Source organism: Antechinus flavipes, chromosome 4 (genome assembly GCF_016432865.1).
Source record: "Antechinus flavipes isolate AdamAnt ecotype Samford, QLD, Australia chromosome 4, AdamAnt_v2, whole genome shotgun sequence".
Lineage (NCBI taxonomy): Eukaryota > Metazoa > Chordata > Mammalia > Dasyuromorphia > Dasyuridae > Antechinus > Antechinus flavipes.
The window spans coordinates 174,848,640-174,871,242 of record NC_067401.1 but is presented as its reverse complement, the minus strand read 5'-3'; the positions used below and the strand labels follow the sequence as shown (position 1 = coordinate 174,871,242).

At 34.0% G+C, this 22,603-nt stretch overlaps 2 protein-coding genes across 12 annotated transcripts in view; one reads left to right on the top strand and one right to left on the bottom strand.

Moving 5' to 3' along the window:
* TMEM220 (transmembrane protein 220) overlaps positions 1 to 12,567 on the top strand; it is a 22,706-nt gene extending 10,139 nt beyond the window's left edge. For 3 of the 4 annotated variants that reach the window (XM_051995573.1, XM_051995571.1, XM_051995574.1), the window contains 3 exons: positions 3,376 to 3,499; positions 6,362 to 6,421; positions 6,878 to 9,037. In XM_051995573.1, coding sequence (XP_051851533.1) covers positions 3,376 to 3,499; positions 6,362 to 6,421; positions 6,878 to 7,013 — 320 coding nt within the window. In that variant the 3' untranslated portion in view covers positions 7,014 to 9,037. Of the gene's footprint in view, positions 1 to 3,375; positions 3,500 to 6,361; positions 6,422 to 6,877; positions 9,038 to 11,095 lie in introns of those variants that run through there. The other variant, XM_051995575.1, reaches the window with a different exon arrangement.
* Positions 9,854 to 22,603, bottom strand: ADPRM (ADP-ribose/CDP-alcohol diphosphatase, manganese dependent). Of its 8 annotated transcripts, none has more exons than XM_051995565.1 (5): positions 22,511 to 22,591; positions 19,227 to 19,375; positions 13,340 to 13,998; positions 12,889 to 13,005; positions 9,854 to 10,569 (listed from the first exon to the last, which is right to left on the bottom strand). In XM_051995565.1, the coding sequence occupies exons 3-5, from the start codon at positions 13,971 to 13,973 to the stop codon at positions 10,274 to 10,276; spliced, it is 1,047 nt and encodes a 348-aa protein (XP_051851525.1). In that variant the 5' UTR covers positions 13,974 to 13,998; positions 19,227 to 19,375; positions 22,511 to 22,591; the 3' UTR covers positions 9,854 to 10,273. The 8 variants fall into 8 exon arrangements, with proteins under 8 accessions (XP_051851525.1, XP_051851523.1, XP_051851526.1 ...); XM_051995563.1 differs by lacking the exon at positions 22,511 to 22,591 and adding an exon at positions 22,286 to 22,504 and having other exon boundaries at positions 19,227 to 21,666; XM_051995566.1 differs by lacking the exon at positions 22,511 to 22,591 and adding an exon at positions 22,286 to 22,504.

The window sequence follows — 22,603 nt, the reverse complement described above, 5'->3', positions numbered from 1 at the left end:
ACCTTATAATTCAAAGTTTGAAACTACTGAATCTATTTCCTTTACAACTTTTTTCCGTGGTTTCATTGAAGTTCCTAACTTTTTGTTCTTTCAAATGAATTTTGTTATTAACTCAGTAAGGTCTTTTTTTGTAATTTAATTGGGATGGGATTAAATAAATAGATTAGTTAGGTAAAATTGCCTTTTTAAAAAAATCACATTAACTTTACCTTCCTATAAACAATAAATATTAATTACTTTGATTATTTAGATCTGATTTTATTTGTATAAAAAGTATTTTCTATTTATGTTCAAATAGTTTTTGTGTCTTTTTAGGCAGGTATACACTTAGGTATTTTATCCTATCTAGTTAGTATTGCTGTCACAATATAGTTTCTCTATTTTTCTCTTTTGATTAAACTTAAAATAACTTTAACTTTGAGAGCATGATTACCCTCTATGCTTTTTTTTACATAATAGATTCTGCTCAAGTTGCAGGATACAAAATAAATCCCCATAAATCCTCAGCATTTTTATACATCACCAACAAAATCCAACAGCAAGAGATACAAAGAGAAATTCCATTCAAAATAACTGTCAACAGCATAAAATATTTGGGAATCTATCTACCAAAGGAAAGTCAGGAATTATATGAGCAAAATTACAAAAAACTTTCCACACAAATAAAGTCAGATTTAAATAATTGGAAAAATATTAAGTGCTCTTGGATAGGCCGAGCGAATATAATAAAGATGACAATACTTCCTAAATTAATCTGTTTATTTAATGCTATGCCAATCAGACTTCCAAGAAAACATTTTATTGAACTAAAAAAAAAAAAAAACAACAAAATTCATATAGAAGAACAAAAGATAATCTCAAGGGAATTAATGAAAAATCAAATGAAGGCCTATCTGTACTTGATCTAAAACTATACTATAAGGCAGCAGTCACCAAAACCATTTGATATTGGCTAAGAAATAGATTAGTTGATCAGTGGACTAGGTTAAGTTCACAAGACAAAATAGTCTATAGCAATTTACTGTTTGACAAACCCAGAGATCCTAACTTTTGGGATAAAAATTCATTATTTGACAAAAACTGCTGGGATAACTGGAAATTAGTATGGCAGAAATTAGGCATGGATCCATACTTAACACCATATACCAAGATAAGATAAAATCAAAATGGGTCCATGATTTAGGCATAAAGAATGAGATTATAAATAAATTAGAGAAACATAGGATAGTTTATCTCTCAGATTTGTGGAGGAGGAAGAAATTTGTGACCAAAGATGAACTAGAGACCATTATTGATCACAAAATAGAAAATTTTGATTACATCAAATTAAAAAGCCTTTGTACAAACAAAACTAATGCAAACAAGTTTAGAAGGGAAACAACAAACTGGGAAAACATCTTCACAGTTAAAGGTTCTGATAAAGGCCTCATTTCCAAATTATATAGAGAATTGATTTTAATTTATAAGAAATCAAGCCATTCTCCAATTGATAAATGGTCAAAGGATATGAACAGACAATTTTCAGATGATGAAATTGACACTATTTCCACTCATATGAAAGTGTTCCAAATCACTATTGATCAGAGAAATGCAAATTAAGACAACTCTGAGATACCACTACACACCTGTCAGATTGGCTATGATGACAGGAAAAAATAATGATGAATGTTGGAGGGGATGCAGGCAAACTGGGACACTGATGCATTGTTTGTGGAGTTGTGAATGAATCCAACCATTCTGGAGAGCAATCTGGAATTATGCCCAAAAAGTTATCAAACTGTGCATACCCTGTCATCCAGCAGTGCTACTACTGGGCTTATACCCCAAAGAGATACTAAAGAAGGGAAACAGACCTGTGTGTGCCAAAATGTTTGTGGCAGCCCTATTTGTAGTGGCTAGAAACTGGAAAATGAATGGATGCCCATCAATTGGAGAATGGTTGGGTAAATTGTGGTATATGAATGTTATGAAATATTATTGTTCTGTAAGAAATGACCAGCAGGATGAATACAGAGAGGCTTGGAGAGACCTACATGGACTGATGCTAAGTGAGATGAGCAGAACCAGGAGATCATTATACACTTCAACAAAGATACTGTATGAGGATGTATTCTGATGGAAGTGGATTTCTTTGACAAAGAGAAGATCTAACTCAGTTTCAAATGATAAATTTTTCCCCTCCTCCCCACCCCCTCCCCCAGATGCCAGGTTGATCAATACATGTTAAATATGTTAAAATATAAATTAAATACAATGCAATATACATGTCCAAACAGTTATTTTGCTGTACAAAAAGAATCACTTTGAAATAGTGTACAATTAGCCTGTGAAGGAAATCAAAAATGCAGGCGGACAAAAATAGAGGGATTGGGAATAATTCTATGTAGTTGTTCATAGTCATCTCCCAGAGCTCTTTCGCTGGGTGTAGCTGGTTCAATTCATTACTGCTCTATTGGAACTGATTTGGTTCATCTCATTGCTGAAGATGGCCACATCCATCAGAACTGATCATCATATAGTATTGTTGTTGAAGTATATAATGATCTCCTGGTCCTGCTCATTTCACTCAGCATCAGTTCATGTAAGTCTCTCCAGGCCTTTCTGAAATCATCCTGTTGGTCATTTCTTACAGAACAATAATATTCCATAACATTCATATATCACAATTTATTCAGCCATTCTCCAATTGAATGGGCATCCACTCAGTTTCCAGTTTCTGTGTGAATCGTTTTAAAAGCTAAAAAGAGGCATTAAGAAACTGTTGTAGTTAGTTGAGTAAAGAAGTCACACATGTAGTTTGTAGAATGAACTGCAGTGGTAAAAGATTTGAGGCAGGGAATAAACCATTAGATTTATTCATCCTTCTAAAACTAGCTTCAGATCCCATCCTTCATAAATTCTTTCCAAGTTTTACTTCAACTTTAATAAGTATATCCTTATTGTGATACTTTCTAAAGCTTTTATAAATCTTTATCACACATTTTATTACTGCTTTTATTGTTTAGCTGTTTCATATGTATGTGTATTTTATTTCCCCAAGTATATTGTACGTAGGGATTATCTTTATTTATTTTTCATAATAAATACTTATGGAAATGATATATTCCCTTCTGGTAGAGAACAGTAATATCTTGCCATTTCTTCTCCATGCTGGCAGTCTCTTTTCATTGACTAACATGCTTCTTCTATAACACAAGGATTGCCAGAATGCAGTATACCCAACCAAGGATTTGCTTTCAATACTTGGAATTAGACTAATATTGTTAATAAGTTCTTAAATATATAAGGCAACTGACACAAAATCCATACCCTTTTATTCTTATGGAAAACCTTCCACTAAAACATGTGATAATGCCTTAGTATTGTTTGTTCTAGGTAATTTTATCTGGAAGAATCTTACCAAGCTGTACTTATGCCTTTGTACTTTGGGAGCTGTTAACTTGGGCTTCTACCTCTTCCATCATTCAGAAAAGAATATCTTACATGAGGAGGAAGGCAGGTGAGCAATGACTTTTGTTAGGTTTGTTTTACATAGGTAGAGAATTTAAATTTTTTTCATAGCTTAATAAAATACCTTATTTTTGTTTTTAAATCAGCTTTTTTTCAATGAACAAAAATACATTTTCTCTTCTACCTACCCTTTCATATGTATTAAACAAACAAACCTACTCCCCATGCACTAAACAAACAAATACATTGCAATCAGGCAAAGAAATTTCCATATTGATATATTCAGTATATCAACTCTCTGTTAAGAGTTAGGGAACATGTTTCATGTCTAGTCCTCAGAAATTATGGATGGTTATTATACTAATAAAAGTTCTTTGGTCTTTCAAGGGTTGTCTTTACGATTTGTTGTTACTGTTTACATTGTTCTAATTCTACTCACTTCATATAGCATCAGTTCATATAAGTCTTTGCAAGTTTATCTCTATTCTTTTATCATATCTTGCTTTTATTTTTTATTTTATATTATATATATAAAATACAATAGTATTCCAATGTATTCATATATCATAATTTATTTAGCCATTCTTCAATTATTAAATATCTTAATTCTTTATCCATAAAAAAGTTACTTTAAATATTTCTGTATATTATGTACATTCTTTTATCTCTTTGGGATGTAGGGTTTAAATATTGCTAAGTCAATAGGTACAATTAATTTAGTAATTTTTGGGGGACAGTTCTGAATTTCTTTCCAGAATGATGACCAAGTCACAGCTCTACCAACAATGCAATTATATAATGTCTTACCTTTGTATAGATTTTAATTTTGAAAGTATTTTCACATTATCACATGGGAACATGGATTAAGCATGACAAGTTGTATCCCTGTAATGAAACTGAACAGCTGATAAAGCTGGTAATTCAAATCCAGGTGTTCTAGTTCTAAGTCCAGAGGTCTTTTAACTGTATCATAATGCTTTTCCAGAGTAAACACTGAACATCATGGAACTGTAATCAAATCTCTTCAGTGACAAAGAAGAAAACTTACTACTCTACTAATATGCAATCCCATGAGTTCAGCAAACCCTTAAAATGACTCTGATGCAAAGTCCTAAATTACAGTATTTTGGTTCGTGTGTATATTATTTCAGTGTTTCTTTTTTTAAAGCATTATTTTATTTCTAGTTCAAGCTAGTCTCAAATGTTGTCTAAGTTTAATTGTCAAATGAGTAAAAACACTTAAGGCCTAATGCTAGTGAAATTTCCTTGATCTTATACCTATTCCCTATGCCCTTGGTAGTCTCCTCCCATCAGCTATTCCTGTTGTCTAATGTCCTTACTATACTAACTCACTGAACTCACCTTCCCTCAACTAATAAATAGTTGAGTTCCATCTTAAAGGAAAAGAGATTCTGAGGTCTAGTTAAGAACAAAGGGCATTCCAGGCATGAGTGAGGAACTCTAAGAAGATGAATTTGGCTATATCAAAGAATGTAGGAAAGGGAATAATGTGACTATGAGGGAGAAGATTGTGAATGGTTTTAAAATACTAAGTGGTTTTAAAAGCTAAACAGAGTGCAACAGGTCGCTGTTAGAGTTGGTTGAAGTAAGGAGTCATATGGTCAGATCTGCACTAAAGGAAAATTACTTTGGCAGCAGAATGTAGAATGGACTGGAGATATATATATATATTAAAATTCAGAGAATTTACAATTAAATTTGATCCTCTAGTTTCTATTTTTGCCTCCACATCAGTCCAGTACAGCCTAGGCCAGCCAAAAAGTTATTGCTTCACTGAAAGTAAGCTCTTTATGTAGTATACAAAATTTCTGAATGATACTAGGGAACAGAGTATTAAATCTGGGGTCATGAAAGGAAACTCAACAGGATGAGATGACCTCTAGCTTTGTCAAGCCTTGTTCCTATACTTGCTAAATTTGGCTTTGAATAGTCTACTTTCTACTTATGTTAAAGTTAAGAGACACATCGATGATAACTCACACTATATAACTCCATCTAAAAGAGTATATGCTCTTTAGCAAACACAAATTCTCTTCTCTAGGGGACACACCCTCTTTACTGACAAATAACTCAATCTCTAACATTAAATGTGCAATAAGCAATTCTTGAGATTTGATCTGACCTTATTACAATACTTTCTTTTTCTAGACCTATAAATTCACCTGTGTAGGGGACTTCCAGTGAAAAATGTCCTTTATCAATAATAATAATAATGATAGCTAACAAAAAACTGTAATGTTTGCAAAATACTTTACATAGATTATCTCATTTCATTCTTACAAAAATTCCATGAAATGTCCCATATATGTCTGTTGTCATCCCCACTACACAGGTGAGAAAACTAAGGCTGAGAAATTAATTTAATGACTTGCCCCAGTTCATACAGGTACTGAATGTTTAAGGTGGGATTTGAATTTAGTATTCCTGACTCCAATTCAACATCAAATTATCTCAGTACCAATGCAGTCTTAGAGAATTGTCTGGAGGTCGAGAAGTTAAGTGAATTGTCCAAGTTCATGTTGCTACTATGCAACAGAAGCATTTTTAAAAATCTATAATCTTGCATATCAAGAATGTAATCAGTTCATTAGCACTGGGTGCTAATAGTACCTCAGATATACTAGGTTCATAATACTGAATGATTGACAATCTTTTTTGCCTATGTTTATTATTTTTGTTTCTTTTTTCACAAATAATCTTTTGTTTCATATTGGATTTTGTAAGTTTTGAATGAAATGAAACGACTGATCATCATTAAAAGGAGAATCATCCTTAGGAATTTATACAGACAGAAATTAGTATTAGAGGAAAATTGGATTGAGTGACGAATTTGATATGCTTTTCATTTTTTGCCACCTAAAAGATAAAAATTTTGCCTTTTTTCTCTTAGAGAACTGTTTGGACTTGGAATCATTATAGTATGGCTGAGTCTTTGTCACATTTCAACAAAGTAAGTTTTCATCTCATTCATTTAAAACTAAGGAGTTTCTGGACTAGCAAACCAAGTACTATATAGATCAAGGCTTCTTAAACTTTTTCCACTAGTTACCTCTTTTCACTAAGAAATTTTTATGTGACCTCAGGTATTTAGGTATATAAAAGAGGTATACAAATCAAACATTTGCTGATAATAAATCATAATTCTGGAACTCCCATATTCAGTTATGAGACTTGATACAGAGTCATGAATCACAATTTAAGAAATCTTGCTATAGATGAAAATGCTGTGAGAGGACTTTTAAAAGTACCTACTTTCCCAGAGAAAGCTAATGCTCGTTGGTCTGTGATTTAAGACCACTAATACAGGCTGTCTTCTGTCCCAGTTGTATTATACAATAGTCGTTATTAGCACTTTTGATAGGATAATTTTTAATTAAAATAATAGTGATCTTTTATTTCTTTTTAGAAATCCAGTTGGTGGAAGAACTCAATTGATTGTTACTATTGCTATTTCTCTTTGCCCATTTATCACATGGTTCTACATATATGTAAACAAAGAGATGCATTCCACTTGGCCAATACATTGCAAGACAGCTATTTAAATGAATGTTATCATTCTTTTCATAAAAGTAATATTTTCACAATTCATATTTGTCACATTATATTTGATTACAAGCTAGTCAATTAAATACTTATTTCATGATTTAGGATATACTAGTAAAGGGTTTTGATCCAAGAGCTTTTTAAGAATGAATGACTATAATGTAGTCTAAGATTATATAGGAATAAGTCATTAGAAATCTTTTTTTTTAAAGAGAAAGTGCTATGGCATAGTGGAAAGAATACTAATCTGAGTCATGGGATTTGACTTTTACTCTGTCTGCACTATTATTCTTTACCTGTGAAACAAGTAATTTATCTTCTCTAGGACTATTTCTTCATTTTTAATACGGCAAAAATATTACTGCACTATTCACAAAGTTACAAAGTTGTGAAGAAAGCTGTGTTACTTGGCAGCTAGTCAACTTCTTGTTTATTTCCTCATCTAAAAATGGAAGTACTTCCCCTATCTACCTCATAAAATTATTTTGATGATTAAATAAGGTAATATGTGGGAATTCAAAAGTATAAAAGTATTACAAACCTGGGGTATTATTATTACTACTTGGGGGGGGGGGGTTGAAATTTAAAGAGCATGTTTAGTGCTTTAGTGAGAAGGCTAAAAGGAAGGGAAAATGGCTCAGATATATTTCCAAGACAAGAAACAGAAAGTCAAATTTATGAATAGTTCACCTTTGAACTAGTATAAAATAGAAGGAGCTCAGGTATTCATTATAATCTTTACAGGCAACAAAGAAATGTATATTCTGGAAAGGTAAGAAGAAAGGAAGTTTGATATGATGGGGAAATGTGGGGGCAGATCAGGAAATAGGAAAAGGATTATCCAGCACGTTAAAGGAGAAACAGACTGAAGTCTGGTCTTGAGTTTTTGTTTAGAAAAAAATTTAAATGAGATAAAGATGCAGTTTTTTAAGATTTTCCTAGGATACAGAGATTTAAAAAATTATATAGAATATAGTCCCTATATTCTCAAGGTATTTATAACATGATAAACAATATGATGTAGTGAAAAGAGCACTTAAATTGGAATCACGTCTTGGGTTCAAATCACTTAAGAAAACAGGTTATCTGCAGGATAGAAAAAGAGAATAGATTAAGAGCTGAAAAACATTAAGAGATCATCTAGTCTGATTTTATTTAGGAGCCTGAGCCCAGTGAAGTTAAGTGACTTGCTTAAACCCACAGAGGAAGTAGCAGAGACAAATTCCCCATATCCTCAGTTACCAATCCAGCATCTGTTCCACTATCCCAAGCCTTAGGTTTTATGGAAAGTGCTTTGTAAAATTTAAAGCTGAGTTTGGGAGCAGTAGTCAAAAAACAATCATTCATATATATATATATATGTATATATACACACACAAGATGAACCTTAAAATCTTATGCTTTGGTTAGTAAAGCGTTCTCTGCTTTTTTCAAAGTGGAAAATATTTTACTATTGTTTGTAACATCTTATAAAGACAAAATTTCAATCTTAATAGTTTTCCTTTCACCCTTGCAGTTACCTTCAATCTTTCCTGCTCTACTGGCTATTTCCCTACTGCCTATAAATATACCTCTATTTTCTTCATCCTTACTTGATTCATTTATTCCCATTAGCAATTTTTCCATATCCCTCCTGCCTTTTATAGTTAAACTGCTTGAGAAAGCCATCTAGAAAAGATGCCACTTCCTTTCTCTCACTTGCTTACCTTTATAGTCTGATTTCAACCTCTCACTCACTTTATTTTTTACTCTGCAATCTGGTTCCAACTTAATTGTTCAATCAAAATGTTCTCATCAAAGTTATTAATATCTTAATTGTCAAATCTAATGACCTTTATCAGTCCTCATATTGGAATATAGTAGATGTTTAAGAAATGTTTGACTGACTGGTTGGCAGATAAAGAATTATGTTTGACAATATCATAAATGATGTGTCATATTTTGAGAAACTTTGCACCAAAAAAAAACAAGCTTACTCTTCACAACAATGGTACCTTAATAAAATGTAATCTTGATAATGAGACTTTTATTTTGTCATTATTTTCTCAGTGTCTTGTACAGTGCTTAGACTATAGGCTCTTAATAGTTGCTGATTTATTATAGTAATAAGTATAAACATTGTCTTATCATCAAAAATCTGTATGTTAACACTATTTAAATACAAACTGAATATTATCTGTGTAACTTTGGACATCATAATTTTCTGGGGGCTCATTTTCCTTATTTGTAAAATGAAGGGGTTGGTTGGATTAATTGGCCATTTAGGCAGGTCTCTTGTGAAAGAGTGTTACAAAAGCTTTAAGAAATTCTTAATTTTATCTGAATGACATATGAGCTAAGAATTATTCTCATATCATTTTACAAACAATGAGACGCATGACACTGTTTTATAAGGGCAAGCATTACTACATGAAGTTTGGAAACTACTGCCTTAAAATAGAATATGAGTTATTAGTATCATTAATATTAAAGAGGACTATAAATACAAAAAGGTATGATAGAGGATTTTCTTGGTCTCAACTCTATGAATTCCTCGTTCTGGGGAATTTAAGAGTATGAAGATTCCTTCCACCAACAGAAACCAGCAACTCCTTTCTTTGCTTGAGATAATGAAAAGTTCAGTAACTTGCCCATGGTCACAGTGCAAATATGGGCCAGAGGCAGTATTCAAACACAGTTCTTGACTCTAAGTTCAACTCCTTGACACTAAACTGACTCTCACTTCCTAGGCCCCTGATAAAAAAAGTATCATTTGAGTTCAGTGCACCAGGTTGTTGCATTTTGTACTTGAGTCACAGTTATGGCTACAATGATATTTAAAATCTTGCAATACATTCACTATGAAATAAGTCCCCACTTTATTTAGCAGTGACCAAATTAAGCCGCTTTCAAAGCAAAGAACAATACAAGGATCTACTTCCAAGGATTGTTGTGAGGATAAAATAAGACAGAACATTTATAAAGCACTTTGAAAACCTTTAAGTCCCACCCATGTAAATGCTTTTATATTGTGGCTGTTGTTATTAGTTCCACAAGGGGTAATTAATTGGAAAATAATGGTTATTGTTCTAATCACAAAACTTTTTTTATCCAAAACAGAACTAAATATATATAATGAACATAAAAATGTGAAAAAATATAGTTTATTACATATATTAAACATTCCAAATAGGAACTAAGTAATTTATTAACTCCCTCCAAAATAATTTGTTTCTTAAAATAAAAAAGAAAAGCCATACAAGGAACAGAATTTCTCTTTTCAGTCTTTCTTGTAATACATAATCCTATCTGGAACTCTACCTCTCCCTTTCAACACCATTTTATCAGGATAAACATGCATTGTACCAAAAGCCTGGCTCTCTGGTGCTGTTTCAATAACTCCTTCTAGTGTGACATGGTGCACACCATGAGTATCTATACAGTACCCACCATCATGAGTGTGACCAGCAAGAAAACACACCACACATTTATGAGACCAAATGATTGAAAGAGCATCTCTGTAATTCCAGGCAAGGCAAACACTGTCAGATGAGTCTGGGTGAATAGGAACATGACCTGTAATTAAAAGAGAAAAAACAATATGAATTAGTTCAGAAATATTGGCACATTGTTCCATCAAAATTACTGGTTGCAGTAATGCCAACATCACCTTGATATTTAGACTGCTTAATTAGGACTTAAATTCAAATAGCAGAATGTTTCAAGATTATCCCCTTTTTAGCAAAATGGAGCAAGAACATTTATATAATGGTAGAAACATCTCCCTTTAGACTTTTAGCATGTGCATAATCTCAAGATAATAAGCACACTACATTGGTCTGAGAAAACAGAAAGGTGCTTCTTATGCAAGTTAGGATGAAAGGCAAATTTTTTTTAAAAGGCCTTTACATGTGTAGTTAGGTGAAATATGCTTGCATTTTCCCTTTAAATCTAAATAGTTTATTTACAAACATCAAAAAGATGGAATCCAAAGGGTGTGGGGTCATGAATGCAACATCTATCCTCTTAAAATCCTGTTTCTATTTTTTACCTGTTTTTTTCTCACAACATCTCTATGAGGTACTGTGTGCTTGTTTTACAGGTGAGAAAACCATTGGAAAATAGAAAATGTTTCCTCTATATCCCATCAGTACCAGAATCTAAATAGATCCAGGAAGATAATGAGCTCCTGAATCCCAGACAGCATCACATCACCTTGCTAATATCTAATTTATTGTTCAGCTAGAAGCTCTTCTACATGCTCTTCCACTGTTATCACATCATTATTTTCCTTTTACCTAATCCAATTATCATATTCCAAACTTAAGTTCTTCAATTCAAAAATCTTTTGCTTAGTAAGCAATCAGCACAGTAACAAATTTATAAAGCAATATTACAAGTTAGGTGTCCACTGTTTGTTAAAAAAAATTTAAAGAGAAAGAAAGATGAAACTTGAGAATAATTTATTTAGCTGAAATAGAAAAAGGCCTGAAAGTAGATTCAGGTTTTATAGGATAATCCAGTGAGTGTTTGGTGGTTCCTAAAACCTAATGAATGTGCTCATCTCTGTGTAGTTATTTCACCTCTCTAGAACTCAATTTCTTCATCTGCCAAACGATGAGGAAGAAAAATTTCTTATGGTTCCTTTCAGCCATAAAATCCTATTAATGTATGCATTCCAGATATCCTTTTTGCTCTTCCCAAAGAAGTCTGACAAGGAAGAAGGTAAAAGAACCAAGAAAGAGATGTGTTAGATCTTTGAAACAACAATAAAAACAACCCAAGGACAGAGTTTTACATAAAGACTTTCAGCTGCCTAAAAACTACGCTAGGTAAAAGGTAACTGATCAGTACTGAAGCAATACATCATTAGGTCCTGGCGAGAACTCCAGCATCCTGAGGGGTATATGCCCACAAAGCATAAGCTCTAACAAGTTCTACTCTGTAATGTTCTGGCTAGCTCTCTGGAGGTCCTCTGAATGGCTCTTGGTTTTAACACAATAATCACCACAAGAATAGTCAGGAATAAAGTCCAAAGTCTTTTTTATCTCCTTCACAGTCTGTCTTTTTCAACTGGGGCCAGACTAGCTTTCTGGGGGCCCTTCAGATGGGCCTTGGTGTTACAGAAGTGAAGGAGGACAGACCAGGAGCACCATGAAAGTCTTTGTCTTTGAGTCTGTTCGAGTCTTCTGACTAACCTCTTAAAACTGACTTATTACAATTAAATCCATTCATCATACTGAGTATAAGCCAATCATTATATCACTAGGGAACCATTATTTGTTGTAATCAATCATACTGAACTATACAACTATTAATCACCATGCTAAACTAGATAACAATTGTCTTATCAATTCCATTGAGTTAATACCTTGTTGTAAGAATCCTTGTTTCAAATACACTTCTCCAGAGTTCTGGCCCATTACACTACTCTATAAAGCTACACAGACTTTCAGCTAGAGACATCTGATTTATGATGTTCTTTCTACTTTGTCATCTGTTTTTCTATTTCAATTTATATAATTCATTAATGAATTATATTTAATATAAAATAAATGTATTAATGGTTCTTGATATTCTTTGTCATGATAGAGTAAACAAATAATGCAAAAGAGGATATACATAAAGTAAAAGGTTACCAGGAGGAGGAGGAAGAAGAGAAAAAAGAAAAAAAATTTACTTCTACATGACTAAAGCCAATAGTCACTAAAACACATTGTTCCTGGTAACTGTAAGACTATAAACTGGAGGATGCTATCAGCATATGCTAATTTTATAATATTGGGATGTCAAAATAGAGTAACTTTCTTTTATTCTTTGAAAAGCAAAAATTCTCCCATTTCCTAAAGCCTTCAAGTAATAAGTAATTCAGAAAGACACAAAGCTAAAACCTACCCACAACCACTACCTTTTCTTGGTTTGTATCGGAGAAAGTAAGAACTGCATTGAACCAGTCTAATTGGTCCTGACTGAATCCTCCATTATACTGGACAAACTGAGGTTCAGAAAGTCCTGTAACAAATAAAGCAGGTCAGATATATATGTTTTTGAGCATTTGAATATTGTTTTATATTAGAACTGGGAAAGGTATATTTATTTTGCTTAAATGGATGCAACATGAGAAATTCACTAGATTTTTTTTTCAGTTAAGTAACATAATAAATCATACTACATTATTATCTGTAGCAAACAAGCTATTTGGCATTTGTATTTTGTCACTGAATCCTGACCCTGAACAGTAACATTATAGTTTTACCTTAATTGTTCATCTTTCTACTGAATAAAATGTATCGGAAGAATTTTAAGAAAATGTATTAGAGATTCTCAGCTCAAAGGAATAATTCACCTTGAGGGCTATTCAGTTCCTTATTTGGATTCTTCTCCTTCAGCATCTTCATACAATCTTGATATTTTGGAGAAGATTGATCCATTCCAAGAACACTTAGATCATAAGCATCAAGTAAAATGAACCGAAATTTAGGGAAAGGTACAAAGTGGTAAGCATAATAGTTTTCTGAAGGTATGGTCTCAGGATAGTGTGCAATCTGGTCTCCTAAAAACTTTGTGTTGAGCTTAGAGTTTCTTAAATAGTGCCTGCTGAAGTTGTAGAATTCATGATTTCCCCATGTGTGATGAACAGGGGCTCTGAGTTTTTTAAATTCCTTCAGGACATTTTTTAGTGACTCTTCTGATGCTTTATACTGTGCATTAAACCCATCAATGATATCACCAAGTTGTAACACAAAAAAGAGGTGATTGCTTTCTTCATTCCACTCTTCGATAGCCCCTTGGAGATGACGAAGACTGTATCGGTAGTATCTCGTTTTGGTTCTTAGGAAATTATAGCCATCTTCTAAATCAGCATATTGAATATCTGATATAACTCCAAAACTGAAGCATGGTTCTGAGATTCCATCTACGGTTCCTGGGATGGATTTTGAGATCTCATCTATGGCTTCTGAATTGGGGTTTTTATCCATACCTTATAAACTGGTTTCCTGGAAACTAAATTGTATGAAAAAGACAATTTTAAAACAAAAATTCTCTAAGAACTGATAATTTATTAAGACTAGAAAAATTAATGAAATGACAACTTTGAAATGAATTCTAAATGATGCTGAATTGCAAATATTAAAAATTACTAATAAATTTAAAATCAATAAGTTAACCATGTTCAAAAATATATGCAAAAATGACTAGTCTCAGCATCAGAATCACCTAGAATAAAGTCCTGCATATGCACTTAAAAGTTGAGTGATCATGGTATATTCACTTAATCTTTCAGTGTCTAATTCTCTCAAATGCTAAGTTAAAAGTGAGTTGTTGATCTATAATGCAAGGAGTCTCCATAATGGGAATTCCCACAAATGAAATTATATATTTAGACTGAGATGTTAATTTTATAAGATAAATTTTTTGTTTCAATTTCTTATTAGGAAATGCAGGAATGTCATTATTATTTCTGCACAAGTCAAGAAATAACCTCTATAAAAATAACCTCTAAAAATGTTTTATAAACCTTAAAACTATATGTATAAGACACATTTATGTTTCTGAAAATTCACGATGTCATCAATGTAAGGATTTTCTTGTGAGGAAACTCCCTTCTACCAATGCCGGCTAGCAACTGTTCTACAATTTAAAGATTTATACAATTGCCAAAGGCAATATGTCCTGGTGACTTATCCAATGTTCTAGACATTGCTAGCTATAATAATTTTACAATTATATGTTGTGTCAACTGAAGTTTTTTGCCATTTTCTTTTCTAGCTATTTTAGAGATGAGGGAACTGAGGCACATAGAGTTGAATGATTTGCTTAAGATCAACCAACCTATCATCACTACCTTATAATTATGAACCTTCTCCCAATGCTATTTCATATTTACTCCAGTACTTGAAAGATAATTAGGAACTTACTGACCAAGGGAAGTGACATAGTTAGGCAGCTTTGTGTAGAATGGTGGTGGTGGCTATTTGTCCTTTGTTCTCAAAGACAAATATGCCACCAGGGAAGAGATGCTATGACATGCAAGTGAATTAGATCTGAATGAAGGAGGTCATCAACTTCACTTTCTCCTCCAGAACTACCTGGAATACAGTGGCCAGGAAACGTTAGCCTTTTTAAGTTTTTGTCTTTTATTGGTCTCTGTAGAATGGACTAAAGCTGGAAAGACCTGAGGTAGAGACCAAAATAGTAAACTAATCCAGTCATTCACATTAAGAGGTATTATGGGAATAAATTAGATCCCAAGAAGAGAATTAATATGAGATATGGTGAAGAAATAGGTTTTGACAAAGGATTAGTTGTTGCTATGGAAGATGGAAGGTATAAAGAAAAAGCTGTAGGTCAGAACATAGATTATTAGGACCATCAACAGAAATGATTAAGTATGGAAGGGAAGTGGATTTATGGAGAAGGATAAATTCAATTTTGGACATGCTGAGTGTAAAAGTGAACTTAAGTGTCCAAAAACACTTTGGGATTGTTAAAAAGTATTGTTTAAAGTCTATCTGACCAAAAACTGACAAACTGAACAATAAAATAATGCAAGGAAAAAGCAGCAATATAGATGATAATGTGTTGGAATCTTTACAAACTGCTAACTCATTAGAGTTGATAGATTATTGATCTGATCTTACAAGATGATGTTTTGGGGCAGAACCTGAAACAAGGTACTAAGCAGAATTAATTGATACAATGCTTGTGTTTGCACCTTTACTCATTGGAGTTCACACGTTTGGGAAATTTCAGGGTTTAGTATGAGATATCTGAATTCACATCTCCCTGGAAGCTCTTAGGGCCAGAGAACACTATGGGAGAAAACCCATAATCCCATTTTCTCAGAAGAGTCATATATAAGCCAGTGAAGAGTGATTCATTAGAATATTTTCCACTTGGCTGGCTGGTGGCAGAAGAAGAGTTTTGAGAGGAAGAAGCTACAAGTCGAGAGTTGAAGCGGGAGATTGAGAAGGCTCTCTGTGGTGGCTGGGCTCCTGCACTTCCCCCACTGAGACCAAGCTGGTCTGAAAGACTCGCCAGAAAGCTAGCTGAGCCCCAAGTGAAGGAGACAAGAGATTCATTCCATCTTTGTGCTGGCTGGAGGCTGAAGAAAGCAGAGGCAGAAGCTGAAAGACAAAAACTGCAAGAGCTCTTGGAACCAAGCAGAAAGATAGGCCTCTAAGAATCTAGCTATCCGGGCCCAAGGAAAGAGACAAGACTTGGAAGGAGAAATAAACATTTGTATTTTTACCTGCATTGGGGTAATTATTGATCTGAACTGATACTAAGACTGTCTCCAGAAAACTTCCCTGAGAAACCTACCCTCTCCCCCAGAGAGAACCATCTCATTCTATATTATTATAATATAGAAGAACAAGAACTCCACATTTTGGTGCAAAAAGAGGGACTGATAAAATCCTGATTCCAGTGGAAACTCTGATCCTGATTCAGTGGAAAAGTCTTCTTGACCCAGAAATTAGGGTGAGTGCAACAAAGACATTTTGTTAAAAGAGTTAAAGTAGAATTTCAGCTAAGATGGGACAGATGTTTAGAAAACAGCCTTCTGTTTATGTTCAAGGAAAATGTTTTAAAGAGCATTCAAGGAAATGTTCAGAGACCATTGCTAGACTTATAAAAAATCAAGGTTTAATTATAACCTTGGAGCATGTCGTTGATCTTTTAAAAACTGTACAGCACACATCTCCTTGGTTCTCTACAGAAAAAGATTTGAATCCAAATGAGTGGAAATTAGTGGGAGAACAGCTAGGTGAATTCTACAATTCTCATCCAAATTCAATTTCTAAAAATATACATACAATTTAATACAATCGCCTATAAGAAATTATTTAAGTGTTAGAATGAAGAAAAAGAAAGTGCAGGAGGGAGAGGTGCCAAATATACTAGGTGTAAAGGAGCAAGAATCATTTAAGAATGGAGTTAAGTACAATTCTGAGTGTGATACTTTACAGCAGGAGGAATTAGATCATTCCACATCTCATGACTCTTCCCCCCTCAATTAACCCTTCATGGGTAGAGGAAGAAGGGGGAGGAAGAGAGGCAGAAACTCAGTCAGCTTCTCCTGTAAAGCAGAATTTGACAAGATTAGAAAAAGCATTAATCAAGGCAAAAAATGAAGGAGAAGATATATCTGATTTTATAAATGCATATCCTGTTATTGAAAAGTTTGACTCTTTAGGTCAAAAAGAGAGAAAATACACTCCTTTTAATTTGGAAAAAATTAAAGATTTGAAAAAGGATTGCACTCTTTATGGGGCTACATCATCTTATGTGAAGATGTTACTAGATAATTTGTCTTATGAAATCCTAACCCCAAATGATTGGAAATCCATAGAGAGAACATGTCTATAAAAGGGAAAAAAAAAAAAAAAAGAAAGAGAACATGTCTAGAACCGGGACAAAATTTATTGTGGCTTTTGGAGTTTCATGAATTATATAGGATTCAAGCCCAATGCAATAGACAAAAAGGAATTATTGGACAAATCACTTTTGACCAACTAGCTGGTGAAGGTCAGTATAGAGAGAATACAGAACATATTTATTATCCCATAACAGTGTATGAGCAAATTTCTAAGGCTGCAATAAAAGCTTGGAATTCTCTCCCTGGACAGAAAGATGGAAATAATGCTTTCACAAAAATAGAGTAAAGTCCCACTGAACCTTTTGCAGACTTTGTGGGATGTTTGCAAACAGCTGTATTAAGAACCTCTGGAGATAATGCTGCCACAGAAATAATGACTAGACATTTGGCTAAGGAAAATGCCAATGAGATTTGCAAAAGAATTATATGGAGACTAGACAAAAATGCTCCTTTAGAGGAGATCATAAGACGCTGTGCCACAGTGGGCACAAATGCTTATTATGCCCAGACTATGATGAATATGGGAAGACAGGGTCCCTCTTGGCAAGGGACTTCTAGAGAAATTCGTCGATGTTTTCAGTGTGGAAAAGTTGGACATCTAAGAGCCCAATGTAGAAATGGAGATAGAGTGAGAAGACAGGGTGAGAGAATAAAACCCAAAACCCCATGTCCAAAATGTAATCAAGGCTTTCATGTAGAAATGGAGATAGAGTGAGAAGACAGGGTGAGAGAATAAAACCCAAAACCTCATGTCCAAAATGTAATCGAGGCTTTCATTGGCTTATATATGACTCTTCTGAGAGAATGGGATTATGGGTTTTCTCCCATAGTGCTCTCTGGCCCTAAGAGCTTCAAGGAGGTGTGAATTCAGATATCTTATACTAAACCCTGAAATTTCCCAAACGTGTGAACTCCAATGAGTAAAGGTGCAAACACAAGCATTGTATCAATTAATTCTACTTAGTACCTTGTTTCAGGTTCTGCCCCAAAACATCATCTTGTAAGATCAGATCAATAATCCATGAACTCTAATGAGTTAGCAGTTTGTAAAGATTCCAACAATAATGTATGTCAAGGACTAATGTCACAGAGGTAGGAATTATATGGAAGCATTTTAAACTACTTTTTTGGTTTCTGTAGAAACACTAAAAATATTTCTGTAGTTTAAAACTTTTTGTATTTAATTTAAAAACTAATGCAGACAAGATTAGAAGGGAAGCAACAAACTGGGAAAATATTTTTACAGTCAAAGGTTCTGATAAAGGCCTCATTTCCAAAATATACAGAGAATTGAGCCATTCTCCAATTGATAAATGGTCAAAGGATATGACAGACAATTTTCAGATGATGAAATTGAAACTATTTCCACTCATATGAAAGTGTTCCAAAACACTATTGATCAGAGAAATGCAAATTAAGACAACTCTGAGATACCACTACATACCTGTCAGATTGGCTAAGATGATAGGAAAAGATAATGCTGAATGTTGGAGGGGATGAGAGAAAACTGGGACACTGATGCATTTTTGGTGGACTTGTGAATGGAATCAACCATTCTGGAGAGCAATTTGGAACTATACTCAAAAAGTTATCAAACTGCACATACTTTTTGATCCAGTAGTGTTACTACTGGGCTCATATCCCAAAGAGATATTAAAGAAGGGAAAGGGACCTGTATGTGCAAAAATGTTTGTGGCAGCCCTTTTTGTAGTAGCTAGAAACTGGAAACTGAATGGATGTCCATCAATTGGAGAATGGTTGAGTAAATTGTGGTATATGAATGTTATGGAATATTACTGTTCTGTAAAAAATGACCAGCAGGATGAATAAAAGGAGGCTTGGAGAGACTTACATGATGCTAAGTGAAATGAGCAGAACCAGGAGATCATTATACACCTCAACAACAAATACTATATGAGGATCAATTCTGATGGAAGTGGCTATCTTCAGCAATGAGAGGATCCAAATCAGTTCCAACTGATCAGTGATGAACAAAACCAGCTACATCAAAGAAAGAACACTGGGAAATGAGTGTGGACCACAACATAGCATTTCCACTCTTTCTGTTGTTTGCTTACATTTTTGTTTTTCTTCCTAGGTTATTTTTACCTTTTTTATAAATCCGATTTTTCTTGTGCAACAAGATAACTGTATAAACATGTATATATATATATATATATATATATAGAGAGAGAGAGAGAGAGAGAGAGAAAATTTAATGTATACTTTAACATGTTTAACATGTATGGGAATGCCTGCCCTCTAGGGGAGAGGCTGGAAGGAAGGAGGAGAAAAGTTGGAACAGAAGTTTTTGCAAGGGTCAATGTTGAAAAATTACCCATACATATGATTTGTCAATAAAAAGTTATTAAAAAAAAAAAAAAAGACTGTCTGGTTTGCTGTGTAAAAATCTGGGCCACTATATCCAGATATGATATCTGGACTCAAAAACAAACAATGCTTCTTAGTCTCATAAGAAAAGTATCAAACTTCCAACCAATCAATACATTATTCCCTGTAGCTCGGCTCTATAATAAGTTATTTTGCCTTTAATTTCGTGATGTCATCTATCCTACTCTGTTCTTTGTTCCAAATTTCTTAAAACCTCATATAAGGGTAAGTGTCCTGCTGCTCAGGGTCTGGCATTAATGAAGGCAGGCCATGAACCCATTTGTTAATAATGGAGATCTATCTCAGTTTGCTTTTTGTTAAAATCTCAGTCACAACACCTTCCCCTATCTGAACTCTCTCTCAATGAACATAATAGTGGCACCTGAAAGAAGCTTTCCTTTCTATAAGGACATTGATATATACCACTAAAATGACAAAATAATATTGAACTGGTTAGATGAAGCCATGGTGCCTTGAGTGCCTTGGTTCCATATTTCTTAAAACCTCATATAAGGGTAAGTGTCCTGCTGCTCAGGGTCTGGCATTAATGAAGGCAAGCCATGAACCCATTTGTTAATAATGGAGATCTATCTCAGTTTGCTTTTTGTTAAAATCTCAGTCACAACACCTTCCCCTATCTGAACTCTCTCTCAATGAACATAATAGTGGCACCTGAAAGAAGCTTTCCTTTCTATAAAGACATTGATATATACCACTAAAATGACAAAATTATGTGATAGGAACAATGTTTATCAGGGCTCCCTATTCTTCTCACAACATGGATAAGGCTAGTTTTTCCTCTAAAAAGCAATAAAACTTGAAGCTGTAGCCCCTGCGTGCACTGGCATGGCTCTCTATTCTCTTAAGGGCCACCTATGTTGGGTCCTTTGGACTTGGAGGACATCACAAAATGATACAACTTACTATATTCTATCTGGTTAATAAACAGATGTATTTATTTATGGAGATATAAGTGTGGGGATGGTTGTCTATCTAAATTAAGTGTCCATATCTTTTCTGTTAATAAAGGTTTTAAATTGTTGAATCAACTAAGTACTTCATTTGACCTTTTGTAGCAAACTTGAAGATGTTATCCCATAAGCAGAGAGTACCAAACCCTATCTGAACTAATACCAAGCTTTTCTAAATATATTTCCCAACTTCCTTTTGTCTAAGAGTATCTCATTTAGTTCTAATTCTGAGACAGAACCAGCTTGAATCAGCTATCCCAGAAATGCATGTGGCAAATTCCCGCTACTGTGATCTAATCTTAGTGTTCTAATGGATGGTATGAAATATGTTCTAGAGGATCTGGGCACAGTTAAGGAAAAAAAAAAAAAGACCGACACTTGGAATTCTGCTAGCAAAGATTTCATTCTCTATCTTGGATCATTCTGTATAGTAAATATCTATGGCTTTTTAGTTATCCATCACTAAAAAGGCAAAAATAAATCCCATACTATGATGGTAGATCAAAAGTATTATTTTTGTATGCTATAGTCTAACAATCAATCAAGCTTTTATTAAGTTCCTATTGTACCAGGTGTTGAAGATGCAAAGAAAAAAAATTATTCCATTTACTTGGTCTTACATTATACAATGGGCGCAAAGCATGCCCTTATGTAGAAATATACAAACGACACAAATAATTTTTGGTGGGGAGAGGCCTTAATAGTTGAGAGGAATCAACAAAGACTTCATGTAAAAAGGGAAGCTTGAACTAAGTTTTTTGGGTCTTTTTGCTGAGGCAATTGGGGTTAAGTGACTTGCCCACGGTCACATAACCAGAAAGTGTTAAATGTCTTAAGTCAGATTTGAACTCAGGTCCTCCTGACTTCAGGGCTGGTGCTCTATCCACCGAACTACTCGGCTGCCCTCTGAGTTAAGTTGGGTTTTTTTGCCTTAAAAAAAAAAAAAAAAAAAAAAAAAAGTTATATTCAAAATTTTTTTTTTTTTTTGCCTTCTGGATTCTCTCTCTTATCCCCACTCACAATTAAGAAAGCACATGTGAAATTGTGCAAAACATTTCCATAAAAGTCTTGTGAAAGAAAACAGAGATCTCCCTCCCTAATAAAAAATAAAAACCTTCAAGAAAAATTTAAAAAAAAAACAAAAAGACAGACAGAGAGAGAGAGAGAGAGAATATACTTCAATCAGTACTCAGATATAATCAGTTCCTTCTCTGGGTATGGATAGGATTTTTCATCATAAGTCCTTCAGAGAAGTCAGCCCTATATCTACACAGTTCATTAAGGAAAGCAATCAAACTTATCAAACTTTTAAGTTATATAGCGCTTCCCAGTTCATAACACAGAATAATGTTATGTGTCTGCGCACAGTGGGAGTTTTAAATAAATAAATGAATCATCTTAGTCTAATTCCCTAACTTTACAGAGTTAAATGACGCCCAGAGAAGGTCAGAATAATCCTAACTGGAGACAACCTTAAAAATCTTCCAATCCCTTCATTTTACAAATAAGAAAAACAGAAGCCCCCAAAGGTTTAGAGACTTGAAATCACCTTTTCTGACTTCAAATTCGGTGTTCTTTCTACTACAGTCATCTACGATAACAGCTGAACGGCCTACTGGATTCAGTCCCTGAGGTTCCCAAGGAGCCGCCTCAACCTCCTCTTTCTCGCCCTTTCAAGCACCTATTCTTCCACTTTTCAGCGACTTTCTTGATTCATAGGCAGATCTGATAAAGGGAAAAGGAAGCAGCAAACAAACAACAAACATAAACCTACCTCCAGCTCAAGAATGACTAAACTCGCTAACTTATCGCTTATCACCGAGACCCGAGCTTCCCCTGACGACCCGGAAGACGAGCCTCACTTTTG

What these genes read in the sequence shown, in the direction of transcription:
- ADPRM (XM_051995562.1), bottom strand. Translation starts at nt 13,973, where the DNA reads ATGGATAAAAACCCCAATTCAGAAGCCATAGATGAGATCTCAAAATCC. An exon ending in GGAACTGAATAGCCCTCAAG is followed by an intron (nt 13,006 to 13,339) that starts GTGAATTATTCC and finishes TATTTGTTACAG; the next exon opens with GACTTTCTGAACCTCAGTTT. An exon ending in AGAAAAGGTAGTGGTTGTGG is followed by an intron (nt 10,570 to 12,888) that starts GTAGGTTTTAGC and finishes TTTTAATTACAG; the next exon opens with GTCATGTTCCTATTCACCCA.